Here is a 22,123-nt window from a genome sequence, read left to right as displayed (position 1 = left end):
CGCCGTGTACCGCGCTCGCATCGTGACGCGCCGCGCTCCGCTCCGCCGCCGCCGCTCGCTGCGCTCTGCTCTCGCTGCCACACCCTCCCTTTCTCCATCTCCGTCTGGCACGCGGGCAGCTGTGCGGGGAGCGTCTCTCTCCAGGTGCGTGCGTCTCGCCCGTCGTGCACCCGCAGCATCAGCAACACAAAAGGGCTCGGAGCTGTCGGGGGGGAGCCGGGGGTTCACCTCGGTGCCGATCGGAGCGGAAGAGCCGCGTCCTCAAACAAAGGTGCTGGGATTTTCCTCTCTTCTTCCATATTGTTTGTGTTTGTCCTGACTCTTTTTTTTAACCCCTCCATCCTTTCATTTGCACGACGCTGGTGACCTTGTCACCACAGCCCACTTCTCATTTACAATTGACCCGCACTGATCTTCTGCTTCATCCCTTCCACAGATGTATATGTGTGTGTGTGTGTGTGTGTGTGTGTGTGTGTGTGTGTGTGTGTGTGTGTGTGTGTGTGTGTGTGTGTGTGTGTGTGTGTGCTTCAAATGGGATGATATTCGCCAATTTGTTGTGATTTGAAATGCGCAAACGCGTTTTGCATCAGACCAGGTTTGAATTCCTGTTACCTCCCATTAAAACCAAAGCGACGCTGATCATGTGGACGCTTTTCGTGACAATATGCACGAAAAGCGGACGCCAGAGTCTTTGTTCTTCCTGCGCCTTTTTTGGACGGCGATTAATAGACCGCGGTCCCGGTGCGGCTGCGTCCGCTAATTTGCCATTAACGGTTCAGCTGCGTATTGATTGGTGCCTTCAGGGTCCACGTTGATGGGAGTCTTTTGCCGAAGCAATGGCGGTCCTTTTTTTATTATATATATATATATATATATATATATAATATATATATATATATATATATATATATATATATATATATATATATATATATATGATGCAACATAGCAGCAGCATCTGCTGCTGCTAAACGTCAGGTTGTTGGTCAGCTCGAAGCCATGCACAGGCCGTATGGTGCGGGCCTTAATGTTTTGGACAAACAAGAAAGGAAAGAAATCATAGATTCGCTCTTCCACGGGGTCATTTAAAGCATTTGAAATCAATGCTGGCATTTCTGGCCCAGCCAGTAGACTCTGCTGCTGAGACGCACAGAGCCAGGGAGATTGGATGGCAGCGTGCCAGGGATGAATCCACGGGGCTGCTGGTGTTGCGCTCGTCAGGGTGACGGCGGTGAGTAAACCGGCCCGTGTCGCTGCTTGTCTTGAGGGATTTTGATTCGTTCCACGGCTACCCGACGCGGAGACCCAGACTGCACCGCATGCTGGGCGATCGAGACAGGGAGAAATACACCACGGCACCACAGAGGGGTGCTCTTTAAGATGCTGCGTGGTTTGTGGGTGGGCTGTGAAGGGAAAGACTTCTTCACCATGTGAGATTGAACACCATCAACCAGTTTGAGCCAGTCTGATGGTTTGGAGAGTCTGGCCTTACCTCAGAGAGGCCTAAACTCTCTGGACTGAGTCAAGCACCTGCATTTGAGACTGACAAAGCCAATCGCTTCACCATTTCATTGTATTAGCTTGTTGATGAATGCTAAACAATATATATATATATATATTTCTGATTAATATTGATATAAAAATGTCAAGATATTTCCAAAAATATCTTACAGCTATCCTCCTTGTCACAAGTCCACCAGTCTCCATCATGCCATTATTTTTGTCCTCATCTCATTTATGCAAACTGGAAGATTGTCAGTACATGACAGGCATTTTTAGCTAGTACAAAGAGCAATAAAACCTTTTTTTTAGATATTTTGACAACACAAAATAAAAACAAAATAAAAAAATAAGACCAAAGACACAAAGATTTCCTGCTGTAGATCAAATTTATGGCAATTGCATCAACACTACATGACACACAAAATAAAAATGTAAGAAATCGCCGCATTCAAGTCGTCCACTGCTTGCAGCTTCACTCTTCCACCTGCGTCCTCCTTCAAACATGCATGTATTCAGGTGACAGTCTGCATGCCAAAACATCTCCTCATCTAATAAGCAACAAAAATATTCAGTTTGCAAGCCACTACTGGGCTCATCGCTCAAAGATGATTTGACCGACAAAGCTGCTTGACGTCTCCCAGACGGTTTCTCTGAAGGCGTCTTCATTTTCTCAGTTTGTTTCCTGCAGCTACTAATACTTTCAGAAACGTCTTCCCTGGAGTAGGATGTCTTGCCAGATTATTCTTACTCTACTTTCCTGCTATAACTGCGACTCTGAATGTGTTTTGTTGGGATTTCTTTTGCTAGACGAACACAATTTGGAGCATAAGTGTAAAGGATTGGAAAAAGGGATGCATCAGTTTCTGCTTTTTAAAAAAAAAAATTTTTTTTTCACTATTAAGAATCTAAACATCATCACATTTATTTGTGTTCGGCCACAATTCTACTAATACCCTTAAATAAAGTCCAGTGACGTGATTACCATCAATTAATAGATTCCACCTTAATTTTAGGTTACTCTCTAAATATTCACAGCCAGCAATTGTTCAAATCAATCACCTAAAAAGTACTTATTTTTAGGTAAAACGAGAACATTAGCCATGGAGATGGTATGGCAAGAAAGCAAAGATTTATGAATAGTTTCATTTGCTGTTTGTCATAAATCACATAGTAAATTATGTGGACGAAGGTGCTGTGGTCAGATGAGACCAAAATTGCACTTTTTTTTTCTCTACATTAAAATGAGGAAAAGTAACACTTCACATTGTGAAACCCGGTGGACAGTTATGCCACTCAGACTTGATGGGAAGATGGAGGTAGACAAATACAGAAACATTCTGGAAGATGACATTTTAGACGCCGCAAAAGACTGGAGCCACTAAAGAATGGCCCAGCATTTGATCTATTTTAGATCCTCTTCCGCAGAATTTGACTCCCTACCTTTAAGAAACGTAGGGTAAAGAAATTTCATTTAAAGAATGAACTCATAATATTATAATAAGGTTGACATATGTGAATGAAATTGTTAAAGTATAAAAATAAACTTGTCTATGACTAAGGTCATAATGTCATGAGGATGATCTTCCAAGAAAAAAGTGAAAAAATACGAGACTAAAGTTGTCCTAAAGTCCTAATTTTTTACGAATAAAATCATATTTTGAGAATAAAGTGGCACGAGAATAAAACCATAATAGTTGGAGAATGATATTGGGCCAACATTTTATATTGGTGCAACCCCAGAATAAAGTTGTCATAATAAAATTAAAGATATGTCATTCGGACTTTACTCTCATACAACTGTATTCTTATAATTTTATGATTCCTCGTAATTTTATGACTTCATTCCCATAATGTTTTTTTTATTTTCTTAGCATGGTCTGTCGCGTAACATACTTTATCAAACTGAATGGTTGCTTCATTGCATGTCAAGTCTAGCCGCCACACTGTCGCTTAGCTTAGCTGTGTGTGTGTGTGTGTGTGTGTGTGTGTGTGTGTGTGTGTGTGTGTGTGTGTGTGTGTGTGTGTGTGGTGTGTGTGTGTGGGTGTGTGTGCGTGTGTGTGTGTGTCCGTCCCTGGCTTTTTATTCACTTAAGCACCGGTCGTTCAGAGCCTCCATCGGCTGTGCGTGTGTGAAAACTGGTGCGGGGGCATGTTTGCGCTGCCTCGCTTGGTGTTTCTATTCCTGCACATTGTCAGTCAGAGAAGCGTCTGTCTTTGAAGTGCTGTGCAGCTCTAATATAGGCAGCAGTCAGGGCAGTAAAGCTCCATCATTACCATATCCCTGTGAGGCTACAGTGTGATCCTGCCAAAACTGGAGAATGGGGCGGGCGAGGGGAGCCGCCGTCCTCACAGCCTTTCTGATTAAACGTAGCTCTGAACTGTACTGAGGATTTTGTTTAGCCGTTGTGCTGCTGAGGCGTGAAGTTGTTTGCTATTGAAATACACTGAAATGTTTGCTTTCACTGCCAGGCTGTGCTCGTTCACCGCAGCTAGAGGGCAGGCTCTGAAAGCCAGAGCATGGCAGACTTTTAATATACTAGACATTTGTGGCCATAATGCCCGTCAAGCAGCTGTGGCTTTTTTTGTGTTCAAAGCCATTCTAATCACACGTGCATATTGCTGTGGAGCCACAATGCGAGGCATTGTGCGCATCATTCAGCAGAAGCGATGAATGCCACTCTGTTCTCCTGTGAGGGCCTTCTGACGGGGGGTGAGGGGAAAACAAAGTGTCACTTTGTGCCTCCTCAGCACAGCGACACTAACAAACACTGGAAGACGCCTCTCTTTCTCTCTCTCTCTCTCCCTCTCTCCCCATCGCCTCAGTCAGCTCTGTTCTGTCCTCAGCAGACACACCTCCTCCCCCTAAGACTGCACATGTGCTTCTCTCTGATGCACATGTGCACTCCTGAGACCCTTCACTCATGTGAGTTGAAATCCATATAGACAGGAAAATATGCAGAGGTATTTACATGGTTGTTCTAAAATATGCACACCCACACACACACACTGAGAAACACACAGACAAGCGAGTTCCTACTGCATCTGACACCTGACTCCAGGTAATGGCCTAGATCCAGTGTGACAGCAGGCAGGTGGAACGGCCACACATTCTCACAGATCCCCTCAAACACAGCAGATCGGTAAGAAAGAGCCCTACTTTAGCTCTCAGTGAACTCTGTAGCTTATTAGTTTAGCTAAATTACGGGTCGAACTAAGCGTCAAAAAGTAAAACTAATATTAGCAGCTACTTTTGCGCACGTTTATCTATTTAAGTGAAATTAGTCAATTATTATTTTTCCGTTTGCATCGAGTGAATTTCAAAAGTGACAGCTTTTTCTGTGCCTTGTGGAGGGTTTTTTTTTGGGGGGGAACCTTTGGTCGTCATGCTTAGATATTGTCACTTAGCTGTCTGCTGCACTGGAAAATATAACAATGGTCACGTGATACAGGCTGCATTTGACACCTAAATTCATTGTTTTTTTTCTTAAGTGACCATATTGGATCTTTACAGATGATCAAGATATTTCTTTGGTTAGTTTTGTGTCCGGCTTGTTGGATCTCAATGTTTTTTGTTCACGATGTTTTGCTTGGTTTGGTAGCTGGTGAGGCTGATCGGGCAGCTACTTTTCATCTGGTGGGCCAGAAAAAACAGATCTTACTGACTGTGATCTTTCATTGCTATTTACATGAATCCTAGCATCTAACAGCCACATAATCACTTCTGGAGTTACTGATATAAGCTGATGTGTGCACAGAGAGAGTAACCACGCAAAATCATTCACACTCCTTGAGCTTGTTGTTAATGCCACAAACCGAGGAGTATTTAATTTGGATTTTATGTAACAGACATAGTACATAAACAGTTGCATGAAAATTATACTTGTGTAAAAATAAAATTCTAAAAAAGTGTCATTTACATTTGCATTCTGCATTCGCTGTTAAGACCCTAAATAAAATCCCGAACTATCTTTTCCAAAATCCCATAATGATCAAATCATATGTGTGCAATTTAATTTCAGCATATATGTACATGTGAATAAACAACATTGTGTAACCTGAGAGCAAACCGGTCAGAGCGATGGTTGTGGAAAAGTTTCAAGACCAAAACGAACAAAATATTTCTCGAGCTTTGAGCATCTCACTTCTGCACCGCTTTGTGTTGGTCTTTCACGTTTTGAGTTTTGAAATGGTAATGTGATCAAATGTAATGTGGCAACATTTAGGGGAATTTAAAGGGCATGTGTGTGTGTGTGTGGAAAAGACCTTTACATGGTTCACATAAGAAAAGACAAAAACCTGAGGAATTAAAGCATACTGCTGACAGATCAAAACATGACGCCTTAAAATCAATTCATGAAACATAAGTAAAGGAAGGGAGACGATGGAGAGAAAAGAGATCAGTTTTCTTGACTTCACTATTCATTTTGTTGGTAGACTGCATTGAGTTAAGTTTGACATGAAATCAGAAATTAAAAAAGAGGCAATATTTATTAGTTTGTATCTATTCGATGTGACTTTTAGATATGGATCAACACTTTTGCGCTCAAGGAGGATTGCTAATATACAAAAGAAATGGATGTATTGATATGGAATTTCCTAAATGTGAATGAATTTGCAAAAACAAATCATGATTTTTTGATTTTTTTTTTTCAATTGCAGGTACAATTATAGCCTGTAAATGATCTTGCTTTGAAATGTTCTTCTTAAAGTTGGTGCTAGCACCACTTTTAGTTCCATCATTGTTTGTTCTCTTGGGCAGAAGGTGCCACACTTGGACATACTTCTGTCTGTACATGTCAACCAGACCTAAACGAACAAAGATGTTAAAAAAAAAATAAGAAGAGAAAAGTTGGCGTTTTTTTTTGTTGTTTTTTTGTTTTTTAAACCAGCAACAAAAGGGAGAATTCAAAGAACTTCATTTCTCCCGTAGGATTTTGGATCTTCAGTCGCAGCTTGTCTAAAACCATTATTGCAAGGAACTCACAGTTTCTGTTTTGTTACGGACCGAGCAGATGGCGATTAATCACAGCGAAGCGCTGATGTTTATTTTCCACATTTAGTCTTATCCAGCACTTAGCTAAATGTCAAGTGCGTTTACAAGGAGTCTCATTTTCACTGTGCCGCTGCTGCTGACTGAACTGCGTTGTAAACACCTGGAGCTGGGTTTATGCATGGTGTGAACCGTCCTAAACCCAGCTGTTGGTTTGGTCCAACATTTGCCCTAACCCTAACCCTTTTTCTGTCCGGTCTCACCGGAGAACAGAGAGGAACGAGATAAAAACATAGAACGAGGTCCTGAAGTGACTCTAGGTCCTGAATGGGATTAAGATGTTTTCTTTTTGCAGATTAAGTTTATCGGACTCACCACCTCAAAATGTACCACCAATGTAGCACAATTGTTGGTTCTGTTCATCCAAAATAGTTCCTTAGTTGTTCCTGGTTAGTAATTTGTGGGTTATTCTTTAAAGATGATGTATCTTTTAAATGTATTAATCTTTGACTTTCTGTTTCCCTTTAGTATAAATATGTCATGCGTTTTAGCTTCCTTCTGCTAGGCTGGATGAGGATCTTCTGCCTATGCACAGTAAGAAAGCTGATATGGCAGCTTAGAGAAAGTTAAAACACAAATATCCAACACTCATTAGAGAGTTGCATTAGAGATCAGCAGCAAAGATTGGCATCTTTCAGTCAACAGGTCTCCATGACAATTATTGGATGCTACCTAAATGCTATTCGTTAGCTTCAGAGGGATGTTAGGAAGGAACCCTTTCTCTCCTATTGTCACAATTCCAAACATGTAATTTAAGATGTGAAACTCATACCTAGTGATTTGGATGGATATATGAAAAGGCACCACCAAATATGGAGAAGGGCATGTGTTGCTCGGGCCAGCTTTCTCTACCAAAAGTCTTGAGGAGTTTGTTAGATTGGACGGCACCGTGAACGTTTTTAGGCTTTTGTCAGAAAACTCAAAGTAGGTTATTAGTGCATCTTTCCAAAAGATTATGAGCCAAACACAAGTATAAGATTACAAAGACTTTGGACTTGTTGACTGAAGAATAAGTCCTCTATAAATCCCATGAGGTGAGCAAAAGAGAAGAACCCACAGCTCTGGATGCAGAAGAAATGTTCCCTCTCTGTATATGGCAAGTACTGTCCTGTTGGCAAGAATATACAGACAATTATTATTATTTTAATTACAGGGGTGAGTGTGAGCCAGGCTTTCTTGTCCAACATCAGCGTCTGACCTCACAAATGTACGTAAGAGGACTAGGGCCACTAAAAAAGAAATTATTCTGATTTTAATCTCAGAATTCAGACTTTTTTTCTCAGATTAGTCAGAAATTTGAGGGGGGAGGGAGTCAGAATAAAGAAAAAAATAAATGAATCCCAGGAAGAATAGTACAAAAAAAAAACATCCACAAACACACTGTGTAACCAGATGAGAGATTACTTTTGGCAGTATAGAGAGTCTTTATCTGGGCTGCCAAGAACATTGTGGGCATCAGTGTGGAAGAGCTTCTTGTTCTCCATCATCCTCCCCCCACCTTCCAGTCACCATTCATGCCTTTTTCATGTTCCTCACCTCTCCTGCACATTCCTACAACTCAAACCTGCTGTTCCGGCTCCCTTTCTTTATTCCCTCGTTTTCTTCCCCACCCGCCCCGAGGCCTCGATGGAGACGGCAGCGACATTCATCTGGGTGAAACGAGCTTTGTGATAAAGAGCAGATCGATACTCCCCCCGGGTTTTGCTGCAGTGGTGCACGGCCGTCTCAAGCTGTGCGGCCGAAACGGGTAAAACGGTTTCTAAGGCGCCGCTGCGCTTCGTCTGCCTGCTTCGTCAGGAAGCTGCTCGTGTCGTAAGGTTGTGACACTTTGCTTGCTGCATCACATGCATCACACGACCAGCACCTCCGGGATCTCCAGTGGACTGTGTGGGTTAAGGGATGATGCGGTGCCGGGTCGTTTGTAGGACGCCGCACCGTGTTCACGCCGCTGTGATGCAGGTGTGTGTTTGTCTAACAGCACATGCGTATCTCATCCCATCTTCATCCTCTGCTGTAGTTCACCAGCAGATGCAAAATTTAGAACCGAAGACACAAACAATAAAATGAGGGAGGGGGAATCAACAGTATCCTTCTTGGCAGCAGTGGACACAGTTGCACATTGTCTCTGTGATCATACACTCCTACTACCGAACATGCTTGTTTGCTCCTTGTTCTGCTCTGACCGGACAAAGAGCCTTTTTGTTGTTGTTGTTGTTGTTGTCGTTTTGCGGAGACATTTCTGAGAGTGTCCGTCTGTCTCCGTCCCCCTCAGGAAGGAAGTACGCTGCGTTCTGGTTCCAGTGGAGACGGCAGACGTCTCTCTGGCTCTCTCAGTACTGTCTCACGTGCCGACTGCTTTTATGCAGCTGCTCTACAGGCGAGCCATGCGGTGCAGCAGGAGATCTCTAGCTTGAGTGATGCAGTGCAGGCCGGTGTTGGGACAGAAAAGGCAGATTGTTAGGAGGCTTTGTTGTCATGCTTTTTTGGCAGTGGCTGTTTGGGGGTTGGTCCTCTGTTCTTAAATGGCCAGTATTATGTAAACTGACAGGGGCTTAAAACATATTATGTTATTCACTCATCAAAAATGTGTCTGGAGTGTTGCTTTGATTCGTTCATGCATATTACAGAAATCCTTGACTCAACCAGTCAGCTGTGCAAAACGCCTGGTTGGACCTAACTCCGCCTTTGAGGACACAGCTCCTCCTTGGTTTACAGGCTTCAGAGCAGTCCTCCCTGTGGCCACACAGCTCCTTCAGACTAGCCATCAGTAATTAGCCAACATCTGGTGGAACTGTGCAGCTGCTGAGCTCATTATAGGAGCTACTTCTCAGTTGAACGTTGGTTAAAAATGTTGTTTTTAACCAACGAGGTGTCATGTTTTGATGACTTCCTGAAGGAAACTTGTGATTGCACATATTTTAATATCAAGCAAAGATAACCAAAGTTAAAAGAAAAGGAAATTGCTACTAAACTTTATTCCTGTCTTTTGCCTTTTTTCACTAACATCAACAACTATTGGCGCTATGAATTTTTCTTTCAAATTTTTTTTTTTTTTTTTATCAGTGTGATTCACTAAATTTTCAAATAATTAGAAATGGCTTTGTGGTAGAGGAGGGACACTCCACAGAGAGGCTGTATTCCTGAACATGGGTGTTCCTGGTTCGATTCCCGGGACCATTTGCATCTGCTTTTTAGTCAGATGACTAAAAAGATGACTGAAAAGCAACTGGGCATTGACTGTTCATTAGTAGTGAAATTAATCCGAAGAATATGGTTGATCACAATTAATTTAGGATTTTAAATATGAAACAGCTGTAGTTCCATGTATGGCTAGTTTTATTTGGACAGCTCTTTCTTTTTCTTTTTTTTACATTAATTCCTTTTTGTAAACCTGATGTTTTTATTTATTTAATGTAATTTTGATATTTACATTTGTGTGACCTCAAATGTGTTATAAATTTGTAAAGGGGTCAAATACTTTTTCACTGTGCCACAGATATTCGAAACAAAACAGGGAGGCTCGTAGCTTTTTGGTCCAATAGGTCTTGTTGAACTGGGTATGAATGCTGATATTATTTGAAAGCTTTCCAAATTTAAATGTGTCAATCATAAATAACTAAAACAATCTAGTGTTAGATAAATAAGTCCAGTTATGGGAGGGCTAAATGTCATAGTTTGGAAGTGAAATATTCCTCTGTCACTGAATCAGAAGTCAACTCCAGATTTGTTTGGTTTCTTGATTTAACACAACCTGAAAAAGCAAAAAGACGAGTTTGTGATGTATGCAGATTTGCATAAAAGCTGAGAGCAAACACAAACATTTTGGATCGGGATGAAATGTTCTTAAGAAGCCGGCGTGGACTTGAAAAGAAGCGAGTAAACAGAGCGGCCTCAGCGCGCTCATGTTGCTCTGCAAACAGCTGTGAACAGAGCCAACCTTTTCCGATGACAATGCTGGAGGCAGCGGAGAATTAAACGAAAAGCAGGACCTGGTGAAGGTTTGCAGCTTCTCTGCAGTCAGTTTTCTCTTTCCCGTGTCCCTCTGCTCCCATTGTTTCCCTCCGTTAAAACCTCGTGCTCTCTCTGCAGTAAATAACAGCAACTCCACCTTCATGTCCAACCTTCATTTTCTCCCACTACAGTCAAAGCGTGTGGTTTACCATGGCGACGGATGCAACAGAAAATAACCATGAGGTGCTTTTAGAGGTAACCGAACCCAGAGGCTCAGGTAAATGGGAACTAAAGAGTGCTTCTAAGGGCTTTTTTAAAGAGACAGTGGAGTTACATAAACAAATCACATCAAGCAAACATGCAAAATCGATCCAAAGATGAATAAAATCATGCTTTTATAAAGGCCCTGGGAGACTTATTAGAGTACATGAAATATTGAACTCTGAAATATCAGGTGATTTTAAATAAGACTGGGGTGGAAATGTGTTTCTACTGGACCTTATCCTGTGATAAATATTCAAAGCACATGGCCAGATCAGCATAAAAATGCTTCATATGTAAAATAGTTCCAGTTTGATTCACTGTCTCTTTAAGAGCTGCATGGTGTGGTGATGGGTTTGGCTTTTTAGAGGAGACTTGTGTGCTGTGTTCAAATTCCTGCTAAGCTTCTTCCTGCCTTTCCTCGATCCTTGTTAGACGATGAACATGTCGATTTGAAGGCTTGGACCGTGTTGGGAAAATGACTGAAGACTAGAAATAAAGTTGGCTTTTAGTCAGAAAGCTGCTTTTGTGTCCAAGTGCAAAAGACCAAAGAGAACAGAAGAAATTTCTAAGATAAATAACATTAATCTGTGTTTTACATACAAAATAAGAATGAAGTCTTATTTCAGAAATGGCATTTATAGAAAAGAATCTTAACAAATCTCAAGCACATGTGGCCTAGATGTATAAAAACCAGAGTTGCAGAGTTTGGTTGTGAGGTCAGCCAAAACCCCTGCAAGTGTTTACTCAGTACCCTCACAATGCAAACATTGATATGATCAACATTAATATTGACTATATCAATTCATAACACCTCATTATCAACCCATGGACGTGTCCATCTGATTTTTATGATCTAGTTTAAAGTTAAAAAATAGCCTAAGCAGTTCATAAAGTCAGCAGTGCCTGACTTTATGAATACAGTTTGCTACAAGTTTACATTACGCTTCGCATTTTACATATTTTCTGCTTGGTTTTATATTCCCTAATCTTGACTTTGAAATTCCACTAAGTTTATGTTTTATTAATGCTGCATATTTTGATAAAAAACAACTTGGTTTCCCAAATAAAATTGACCTAATTGTCTGTGTTAGCAAATCTTTCTTTACATTTTATGTAATATTATTTGTTAATGTTCCAGTTCCAATGTGTGAGTAGAACTCAGCATATTGGATATCGTAGTTTACATCAACCAAAGTCCACGTCTTTATATTAAAGTTGGATGAAATGACAACCTCTTAACCGGATAGTAAAGCATCCTTCATCAGTGGGTTGAATTGTAAAACCCAGAAAGGCTCTAAAGTGAAGACGTCTAAACAAACTGCGAGTTTACAGAAAGAAAGAGTCGGTCTTCGAGTTGGGTCGGGCCGGAGCTCTGTGGGATCCGACTCCCGCGTTGTCTTCTCTGCAGAAAAGGGTAAAAAAAAAGAACAGTGTCCCGTCTTATTTCATGCATGAGCGTTTGAGCGTGCCCGTGGCAGTGCATTATGGGCTTTGTGCCACTGGATGGGCAGGGATGATGGGAGAACATGCTGCAGGGAAGCAGAACATCAGCGCTGCACCTTGGCATCAGTTGGTCCCTCCGACCGCTGAGCCACACCATCCATTTTCTCACTAACGCAGATGAGAACAAAGATCCAAGATGAAAACATCAGTGACCCCTCCAGCTCTGCAGATAGATCTGCTGTCTGGGAAAAAAAAATAAAAATCCCTTCATGTTAGTCACAACACAAAAAAGCCAGTCATGTTTTCTGTCGTGTCGTCGGCTATTTCTGTAAACACGCAGTCCCCCCTCTGAAACTGTAATACTGAGTTTATTGTCTTTATGGAATAAGACAGAAGAAATATTTTAAATATATTATTACATAACTGTATAATAAATATAACTATGAATTAAGCCTACAAACTTGCGTAGATTTAATCACAAAGAGAAAGAAAATAATCCAAGAATTGGATGAATTACTATGTTTTTTAAATGGAGGATATTTGTGGATTTTTCAGTTTAAAACATGAAAGCTGCTTTATGTCAAAAGCATGGATATTGGTATCTTCAGCAACAAAAAGAAAATGGCCTCGCTTTTAAAATAGCTACTTATTAAAAATGGCCAGATTAGAATTTTATCTGTCCCTGATCACAATGTGTCATTTCAGACCAGACATTCACTGACAGCGAGAACCAGTTTGACATTTGGGCACAAAAATGTTTTTTAAATTACTGAGGAAACTTACACTTGCAAACAAAATCACAAATCAGTACATCAAGCGTTTTTAGAACTAGAAACGAGCGCAAATCTAACTCGCGATTCCCATGTTGCTAAATATACATGTATTAAAATTCATAATGTAGTGCAGATGCCTGTCAATTTTTGATTTTTTTTTCTTCCCACAGAAAAGATACAGTTTAGGGTCAAAAGATCTAAGAGGAGAAATTAGTTTACTGTATCACTTCCCATCATGCCTCGGGTTCAGTGAGCGGGGTGTGCAGTGAAATCCCACACCAGTTGCTACTTTTAGCTGTGTAAAGGGATACCCACAGAGCCTGAGAACGGCCGTCTGTGCAGCGGAGTCGAGCGGCTCCGTAACCTCACCCACTTACTGCATGGGGTGCATCCTTGCAAACATGCAGACAGGGAGGGGGGGAAACAAGCAAAACACAAATGGGGGAGAGGGGAGGGGTGGAGGGATTTGTTGAAACTGATGCGAGCTTGAACGAGACACCAGTGAATTGTTTTCTCTTTTTTTTTTTTTTTTTTGCTTTGACAGATGTGAAATTCTGGCTTGAGCTGAGAGTCCAAAGTTGATTCCTCGCTTTGGTTTAAGACTTCCTCGTGAACCGCCAATAAAAAAGAAAAAGTTTTACAGCCGCGCTCTCTCACTGGATGCGTCACATGTTGATGCATGCTCTTCTTCTAATCTGACACATGAAGAGATTACTTCCAAGCAGAGTGATTAACTGTGATGTGAAAACACTTACATGCAGGCCAAACGTGACACGAGTCAAACTTTTGGCATCGACTCTTGGAGCTCTGTGACTCACTGTCTGTCTGACCTGTTGCTGTTTTCTGCTATTTTTTGTTTTTGTTCATTTCCATTAAACCAGAAATTATTTTTTTCTCCCCCCCCCCAGCATTTCTTTTTCTGCCTTTAAGGCTTGAGGTTTATCTTTCCCCATCCCCTTCGACTGGAGCCCAAGGTTTTCTTCTTCACCACGCTTCTCATCTTATCTGCTACTTTCACTCATTTTTATTTCAGCGGTGTCGCTCACATTTCGTTATCTGCTCGGAGTCGCATGTCTTAAAAAAAACACGCCCTCAGGCATCATCCCGCTCGTTATCTTCACAAAAAGCGTGATAAAAAAAAAAGAAAAAGATTGATGTGACTGCATGGAGCTGTGATTATCGTCTTACTTTCTTTTTCCCCCACCCAGCAGAGAGGAGACGGCAGGGCAAATTCCAGCCATTCAGACGGCTCTTCGGGAAGAAGAAGAAGCGGGAAGCTAAAAGGAGCTTTGATGGAGCAAGTTTTTCAACCGGGGAAGTGTGCAGCGGAGCTGTGTCCGACAATGAGGAGTCTAGTAAAAGTCTGAGGTGAGGTGCATTGATCATTTTCTAACAAGAAAGTGATTCAGCAAGTCATAATCTCTATTCAAATTGCTGTGTCATCTCCGGAGACAACTGTATCATTTGAAAGTGAAGTTCAGAGTGAGACTTTGCACTGTGAACGGTAAAGTGAAGTAATTTGTAAGCGTGAAACTGCCGGAGCGTAGAAAGCCAGAGCAAGAACAATGCACCACTGAGAACGCTCTCAATCCTCTGCAGGGACTTAAACCCCATCGCATCTCGAGCGCTCTCCCACGACAGCATCTTCATCCCAGAGGAGCCGCCTGAGGAACTGGGTCTGGATCGCAGCATGTCCCAGGAAAACGTTTCAGATAAAGTTAGGAACCTTCAGGTGGTCCTCGCACAAAACCCTACACTTCTCTGAGCTCGACACGCACGCCGCGGAGTGGACACATGCATGCACTGAGGTTCAGACGCTTGCATGCGCTCACAGTTCCCATGAATGTCGGTCTTTTTTTTTATTTTTAGGATTTATCAGAGGTTAGAATTCAGTCTAACCTCTGTTCTTTGACGAGGTTAGACTGAATTTACATGAATAGAAACACAATTTCAGACTATCTGTTTGAAAATAACAACTGGGTGGAAAGAGAAGTGAGGACAAGGGTGAATTTTTCATAGATTTTCACCGATTCACACAGGTTTAAAATTCCACATGCATGCCCATTAATATCTGATAAAATGTCTCTCTGCAAGTTGCATCAAGAGGTTGTGATTCACTTCTGTTTTCCATGTTATCCATAGTTCATTGAAATCTGTAGGTTTCCTGGTGCAAAGTGCAAAAATTCTGAATCTGGATAAAGTTGAAATAATTTCACATGCTTAGTGGGGAACATATTATGCAAATGTTACTTTTTTGCATGTTTTCTTTTGTATTTCCATTTGTTTCTCTACTGTTTCTAAAAACTTTTTTAAATTTTTTTTTTAAAAAGACCAACTTTGAGCCGTTTTTGGAAAGAAATTAATGTCTTTTGGCGTATGTAAAACAAGCAGTTTCAAAAACCTCCCGATTGTTGGGTCCAAAATTTACTGTTGTCTAGCGACCCAAGTGAAAAAGCACTGGTTTTTAATGCTGCATGCGCTGTACAATGACTGCTGCAAAAGTCAAATGTTTTGTGGTGTTGTGTAGGAGGCCCCACTACCGCTTTTCAAATATGTACTGTCGCATATATGTGCATCTGTTTGCAGCCATTTTCAACACTGAGTTGGGAGCCATGACCAGCGGCATAATAATTTGATTTAAAGTGACAAGAAACTCTAACAGAGCTCATTCCGAAAGGAGCTTGAAATGGGCAGAATTGACCAGACTAAAATCTCACCATCTAGGAAACTATTTTGCAAAAAAAAAAAGAAAGATGTGACCATGTTCTTAGATCTATACTAACCTGTTCGAGGAAGCATAGTCGGTCACCTTTAATATCTTCTTTAATGCAGTCCAAAATGAGCTTTGACGTGTGTCTTGAGTCGTTATCCTTGTTGAACACCCATCAGTGCCCAGATTTCATGCCAGGAAACCAACAAAGCAGATTAAATGAACCATGACCGATTAGAGAGGTGACACATCCATCCACAATAATGCAATAGCTTGTTGGAGTCTACAAAGGCTTGTGGTTAAGGTACACCCTGCTCAGAGACATTTCTCAGAAAGTATTCTCAAATACGCGACATGAGTGGATTAAAACATCTGACTTATTCACCACACAGAGGCAGATCGCACAAGGTATAAAGTTCGGCCAGAGGCCTCCATCTCTTCGAAAAAGTGAGGGAGATGAGGGAAGCTCGGATGAGGAAGAGGCTCCGCGAAGCCCTCTGAAGGTTTTGGCCCAAGTAGAAGCTGAGCCGCTCAAAATGGAACCAAAGGTAACGGCCGAACGCGATTCTCATCGTGAAGATTAGAGTTTGGGGGAAGTCGGCTGTAGATTTGAACTTTCTTTGACGAAGCAAAACGTAGAACTCGCCTCATGTTTGTTTGGACCTTTCAGAAGTGTTAACTTTAAGCTTTTTCCACAGTTATTGTGCATTTTACAGTCACAAAGTAGTGTGCAATTGTAAAGTGGAAGGAAAATAATGTGCAATTTAAAAAGAAATGAAACCTGAATGACTTTACCTTTAGGCACCTCTTTGTTAGAACCACCTTTGTCATCGGATACATGAACTCTGACAAGTCTCCCTCTGCTGTGTCCAAGTGGTTAGTGTTCTGCAAAACAATGTTTTCAGTTCAAACGGTTAATTTTGAGCATTTTCATATTTGAAGTCGATATTTATGACAGATTTTATTTTGGGAGTATCAGAGTGAATGGGGGTGAATACGAATGCGCAGTACGCCTACAATCTTTTGAGTTTTGAAAACCATATATCATGTTTCCTTCCACTTTCCTGTTATGCAGAACTTTTTGTTCTGCATAACAAAAGTTATGCAGAACATCAAAATGTGTGACCTCAGAGACAGAATGATGAGTGCCAAGACTTTTGCAAGGTTGCTGTGAATTTTCTGTTGCAGGACCAAGGAGCTCAATCGTCTGCGCCGCACAGCACGCCAGTGAAGTCCCCGAGGTCCAAACGGGTCCTCCCACCAACCGGTACCATTGAGTCCATCAATCTAGATGCCGTCCCCCAATCCGTCACTCGCCTGGACAACACCGCCGCCAAGCATAAGCTCTCCGTCAAACCGAAAAACCAGAGGATTTCCCGCAAACACCGGCGGTTCACACTGGTAAGGAAGACGCTGATCTGTGATGTCGTCCACCGAAGTCCGAGGCTTAGAACTTTAAATCAACCCTGTGCCTTCATCCCCAGGATCTCCAGGAGGTGTCTATTCCTGGAGTCATGCAGGAGGAGCTGGAGGCGGCCGACCAGCGCAGGGCATCTCTGGAGTCCTCCAAGGAAAGCTTGAAGAAGCAGAGATTCTATGAGGAGGAAATGCTGGAGGCCAGGAGGACCAGGGAGCTGGAGGAGCAACAGTTCAGAGAGGAAATGGAGGAGAGGAAGAAGAGGGCGGAGGAGCTGAGGATGCGTGACCTGGAGGAAGAGAGGAGCCGCAAGAAGCAACAGGAGGAGCAAGAGAAGAGGATGCGGGAGGAGGCAGAGAGGAGGAGGAGAGAAGAGGAGGAACAAAGGAGAGTCAGAGAAGAAGAGGAAAAACGTAAGCAAGAAGAGGCTGAGAGACAAAGAGAGGAGGAGGATAGAAGAATGAAAGAAGAGGAAGAACGGAGGAGGCGCGAGGAGGCTGAAAGAAGAAAAAGAGAGGAGGAGGACAGAAAGATGAGGGAGGAAGCAGAGAGGCTGAGGAGAGAGGAGGAGGAAAGAAGGATCAGGGAAGAGGAGGAAAGGAGAAAGCAAGAGGAGCGTCGACGGCGAGAGGAAGAAGATAGGAGGCGACTGGAAGAGCAAAAGCAAATGGAGGAAGATGAAAGGAAGAGACGCGAGGAGGACGAAAAGAAAAGACGAGAAGAGGAGGCGGCAAGGAGGCAATGTGAACTCGAGGCAGAGAAGCGCAAAAAGCAGGAAGCAGAAAGGAAGAAAAAAGAGGAGAAGAAAGTGAGGCCGAGGGAGACGGAGCAAAGGAAACAGCTGGAACAGGAGGAGCAGAAGAAGATGCTGACAGAAGAGGGCGCTGATGAACAAGAGAGGAAGCGGCGAGCCGAGGAGCAGCGCTGGCGGGAGATGGAAGAGCGACAGAGACCGTTTTCCTTCAAGGTTTCCTCTGGAGAGAAACAGATTCTCTTCCAGAAGGTAAATCTGACCCCCGTTACACCAGCCGCCAGCCATCAGGGCACTGCGGACGCTGATCAAAGAGTTACGGCCTCCTCCCAGGAAGGAAGAGACTCCCCCAACCTGCCGGCATCTCCATATGTCCCCCACACAGCTATCCTGGTGACAGGCGCCCAGCTCTGTGGGACAGCTGTCAATTTAGACCAGATCAAAGACACCGCATGCAAGTCCCTATTGGGTTTGGGAGAGGAAAGAAAGGCCCAAGGAACATCTTCCGCAACAGGCAAGAGCTCGCCGGACCGCAAATCTGGAAAGTCCAAGTCTGTCAGTGAGTATTCGGTCTCCCCCGATCAGTCGGGTGCCGCTGTGCTGGCGGAGTGGGCGAGTATCCGCTCAAAGATATTTAAGGGGGTCGAGGATGGGAAGTACGATGAGTACCCGGATCCTCCAAGCAGGAATCAGCCTCAGCCCGGCGGCGACGAGCAGCCTCCGTTTGCTCACACCAACCTCAGAAAAACAATGTCCGCCAGTGCCAAGTTCTCCATCACCCCTGCAAAGAAGAAGTTTGGCGACTCTAACAGAAGCTCTGAGGTTTTCAGCGCGGATCATAAGGATGGAGGAGGAGAGGAAGCTGTTCCATCTGACAGTCCTACAGCTGCGTCCCAATCTCCAACCGTTAAACCTCACACTCGGACTAGCAAGACTGTTCGGATTGCAGAGAGAGGCTCAGAGGAGTGCATGTTTGCCAAAGACCTCCCGTCTTTCTTGGTTCCCAGCCCCGGGGACAAACCCGAGGGCTCCGAAGTAAAGAGCCGGCTTCAGAGCAAGACGGAGGAGGGGGAGACGCAGGGACAGGACGGTGAGGACAACCCCTCACCTTTTGGAATAAAGTTGAGAAGGACAAACTACTCTCTACGTTTTCACAGCGAACAGTCCACAGAGAAACGGAAGAAACGCTACAGCGCTGGAGACAGCTTCGACGGCGTCCCTTCGCCTCTCACGCCAATCGAGCCAGACTCTGATGCCTCCTCTGTCTTTTCTGACAAATCAAGTCCCGCGTCGCCTCAGAAAGAGGGAGTAGTGAGCAAGTATCTTCACGCATCTGCATCTCCTGCCATAACCCGGGGTAAGCTGGGCAAACCCACCAGCCCCGTCCCGCACGACGAAGGAGAGAAAGTCCTATCCAAACCACCGCTCTACAGGAGACCAACAACATCGCCCAAACCCTCCGGAGCCGCCCCCACGCCTCCTCCTTCTCCGCTACCTAAAGTGGCCCACGGGTTCCCCTGTGAGGAAGCCATCCAGAGGACAGGGAGCCCGGATCTATCCGTCCAGGAGCAGGCTAGTAGAAGCGAAGACCCATCGGCAGTGACTCAGCTGCATAGAGGCAGCCACGGTAATGTCCATCTAGAGGAGGAGCCAAAGGAGAAGAAGTCTTTCTTCCCCTCCATCAACATCCCTTGGAGAGAGAAAGCAGACAGGAAGGCAGAGCTCATCAGGCGAGGTCAGTGTCTCCAGGACCAGGGGCCAGCCGTACATTAGCTGAAATCAATCAAGGAAAGAAATTTAGTGTTTCTAAGATGCCATTTGGTCAAACGGGAAGTTGTAGATTCACATGATGATTCATCTTTGGACACTGTAGCTCCAATTTGCTATCGATCTGTGTCGTGTATGAACCTGTAAATGTGCTTAGAGTTGCAGTTATGACTATAAAATTTAGTCCGTTTAGTGTAGTCGCAGTAAAAAAATCAAATGTGTGTTCTGCAGAAAAACCTTCCTTACAGACCAGGCACTCGCTGGACAGCGCAAGGGTCCAGGAGAAGGAAGCCGGGCCCTTATGGATTACCCTGGCCCTGCAGAAGCAGAAAGGCTTCCGGGAGCAACAGCAGACTCGTGAGGATCGTCGAAGCCAAAGAGAGGCCAAGCTAGCAGAGAAGCATGCCAGAGAGAAAGACGGAGTATGTGGCCCAGATCCCCATTTACCCACTATCCTTTACGCTCCCCTGACACAGTTTTCAATTCCTTCTGCAGGTCGCACTGGTGAGTCCGACAGACGGGAGAGAGAGCAGGGGAACCAGTCCTTCCTCCAAGCCTCAGACTCCTGAGGAGCCCAAAAGACCCGACAGCCTGCTGGGACGATTCGAGCGCAGAGATCCGCTAAAAAAGGCCAGCACTTTACCGAGCTCAGTCACAGGTAGGGACCCCAACCCAGAACGTTTTATTACTAATTTCCTCTCATTTCTGAGTTATAGTGACTTTCTGTTGAAGGGTGTTTTTTTTTTTTTCTTCTATTAAATCTAAGTCAAAGAGATTGTAGTTTGTGGCTGAACTTCAAGGATGTGGTGTGGTACTCACCTTTTCAAATTTCATTTCATTTCTTTTTCTACTCCAGTTGAAATCTCAGACTCCACACCGTCGCCGCCTGCTGTCAAGGACGTGTCAAAGCGATTCCCGTCCAGCGACTCTCCCCAGGTGTCCACAGAGCCGGCCTGGCTGGCACTGGCGAAACGAAAGGCCAAAGCCTGGAGCGACTGTCCACAGATCATCAAATAAGCCCCACCGCCCGAAGCCGGCTGAACGCGGCATGCATGGGGGGAATGCACACGACCCACGGAGCCTGAGGACGACTTTCTCCCGTCCACATGCAAAACTCCTTGTTGAAACACCACTGGCTGCTGTAACCGCCATGTTAACCTGCGCTTCTCTTTCCAAACTTACCAATAAGGCAGATATATGTACACAGATGAGCGCATGCACATAATGTATCCAACCACACCAACCGTACGTTCCCTAAAGACAAAGTCCTCAGCAGCCAATCACAGCCACGGCTGACCGCCGCAGTAGCCAACCTTTTATTTTTTATTTTTTGTACCTTGGGAGCCAACTGGGTCACCATGGTTGTGATAAATTGTGTGCTCGACACAATCTCCGTGCTCCGAGGAACAGCAGCGCTTAATCAGCAGAGGGTATCCGTCTGAATCATGTTTTAAGGGCTACCAGAAAAAAAAAAAAAAGAAAGAAAGAAAGAAAGGGAGAAATAACCCAGCATGGCCGCTCCTCTGGAAAGGCTCGTTCCAGGCGCCTCCTCTGCCCTCTTCCGTATTATTTATGTACAGCAGCAGATTCATCTGCACTGAAACTGTATTGTAGCTTTTCTCTGAGCCTTGTTTGTTGTGTATGGAGGGAATCTTGTGCTTCTTCTCTAAAACCCCTCCTGCCCCCCCAGTCATACTGGAAATAATAAATCTCACTGTGTCCGTGATGACTGTGACAGAACAACAAACTGGACTTAAAACACGACATGGAGGACATTAAGCACAGTGTCAAAATGGACTTCGGAGACAAACCTAACACCTGCTACAATTCTGGCATGTCCTCCTGTAGACTCAGACCGTCTCTTCTTCTTCATTGGGACCCGATGTCCCAACATGGAAGCATTTCCCGTGTGACACAGCAGAGGTTCTGCGTTCTCGCCGCTCCCTCCCATCATCTGTATGTATTTGCTCTGAAGGAGACCCAGGAACCTGAGTCGCTTTGTTTCTAACTTTGGTCGTGCACAATAGTGTAGTGTACGCAGTGTTATCTGTGACGAGAAAAAACAAACGAAAAAAAAAAACTGTTTGGTATTATTTGCACTTTTTGTCCCATTTAGAGATATTCACGAGAAAGTTCTTTAACAGATCCAAAATGTTATTAATAATGTAAATTAAATACTGATGTCTGAACCGAGCTAACAGACTGCTGTGTTTATTGTAAAATAGCAGCCAGTTTCGAAAATATATTCTTGCTTTGTACAGAGGGTCTGGACTCTGTTGAGGTCTCACGTTTCACCCAGTCGCTAATGTTTGCCTGTGACGTATGCAAGGCACCGGTTTGACGCGGTGAAGCTTACCGGAAACTGCCGGTGTTCTGGAAAACAATCACCGTCTGGCGCCATGAGAGAACCCAACGAGGTGGCTCTGGACGTCGGATCAACATTTGGAAGTGTCGACGACGCCGACTGAGCGGCTTTGTTCACTTCCTCTGTTGC

The 22,123-nt window shown here is 43.8% G+C and overlaps 1 protein-coding gene across 3 annotated transcripts; it reads left to right on the top strand.

Annotated features, from left to right (window-relative positions):
• The first annotated feature begins 52 nt into the window (after positions 1 to 52).
• On the top strand, positions 53 to 21,822 carry cracd (capping protein inhibiting regulator of actin dynamics). Of its 3 annotated transcripts, none has more exons than XM_055045507.1 (9): positions 53 to 271; positions 14,196 to 14,352; positions 14,584 to 14,716; positions 16,087 to 16,242; positions 16,883 to 17,095; positions 17,179 to 19,597; positions 19,861 to 20,051; positions 20,125 to 20,287; positions 20,486 to 21,822. In XM_055045507.1, the coding sequence occupies exons 3-9, from the start codon at positions 14,675 to 14,677 to the stop codon at positions 20,644 to 20,646; spliced, it is 3,345 nt and encodes a 1,114-aa protein (XP_054901482.1). In that variant the 5' UTR covers positions 53 to 271; positions 14,196 to 14,352; positions 14,584 to 14,674; the 3' UTR covers positions 20,647 to 21,822. The 3 variants fall into 3 exon arrangements, with proteins under 3 accessions (XP_054901482.1, XP_054901472.1, XP_054901464.1); XM_055045497.1 differs by having other exon boundaries at positions 14,193 to 14,352; XM_055045489.1 differs by lacking the exon at positions 53 to 271 and having other exon boundaries at positions 14,244 to 14,352; positions 14,584 to 14,701.
• Positions 21,823 to 22,123: the final 301 nt, after the last annotated feature.

Source organism: Poeciliopsis prolifica, unplaced genomic scaffold (assembly GCF_027474105.1).
Source record: "Poeciliopsis prolifica strain line A6 unplaced genomic scaffold, Auburn_PproV2 SCAFFOLD002, whole genome shotgun sequence".
NCBI classification, from domain to species: domain Eukaryota; kingdom Metazoa; phylum Chordata; class Actinopteri; order Cyprinodontiformes; family Poeciliidae; genus Poeciliopsis; species Poeciliopsis prolifica.
This window is presented reverse-complemented; position numbering and strand designations above follow the sequence as displayed.

Bases quoted from the DNA above. Each gene is read 5' to 3' on its own strand.
- cracd (XM_055045507.1), top strand. From the start codon at position 14,675: ATGTCCCAGGAAAACGTTTCAGATAAAGTTAGGAACCTTCAG. The intron at 17,096-17,178 runs GTAAGGAAGACG...CTTCATCCCCAG, and splicing joins AACACCGGCGGTTCACACTG to GATCTCCAGGAGGTGTCTAT. The intron at 19,598-19,860 runs GTCAGTGTCTCC...TGTGTTCTGCAG, and splicing joins GGCAGAGCTCATCAGGCGAG to AAAAACCTTCCTTACAGACC.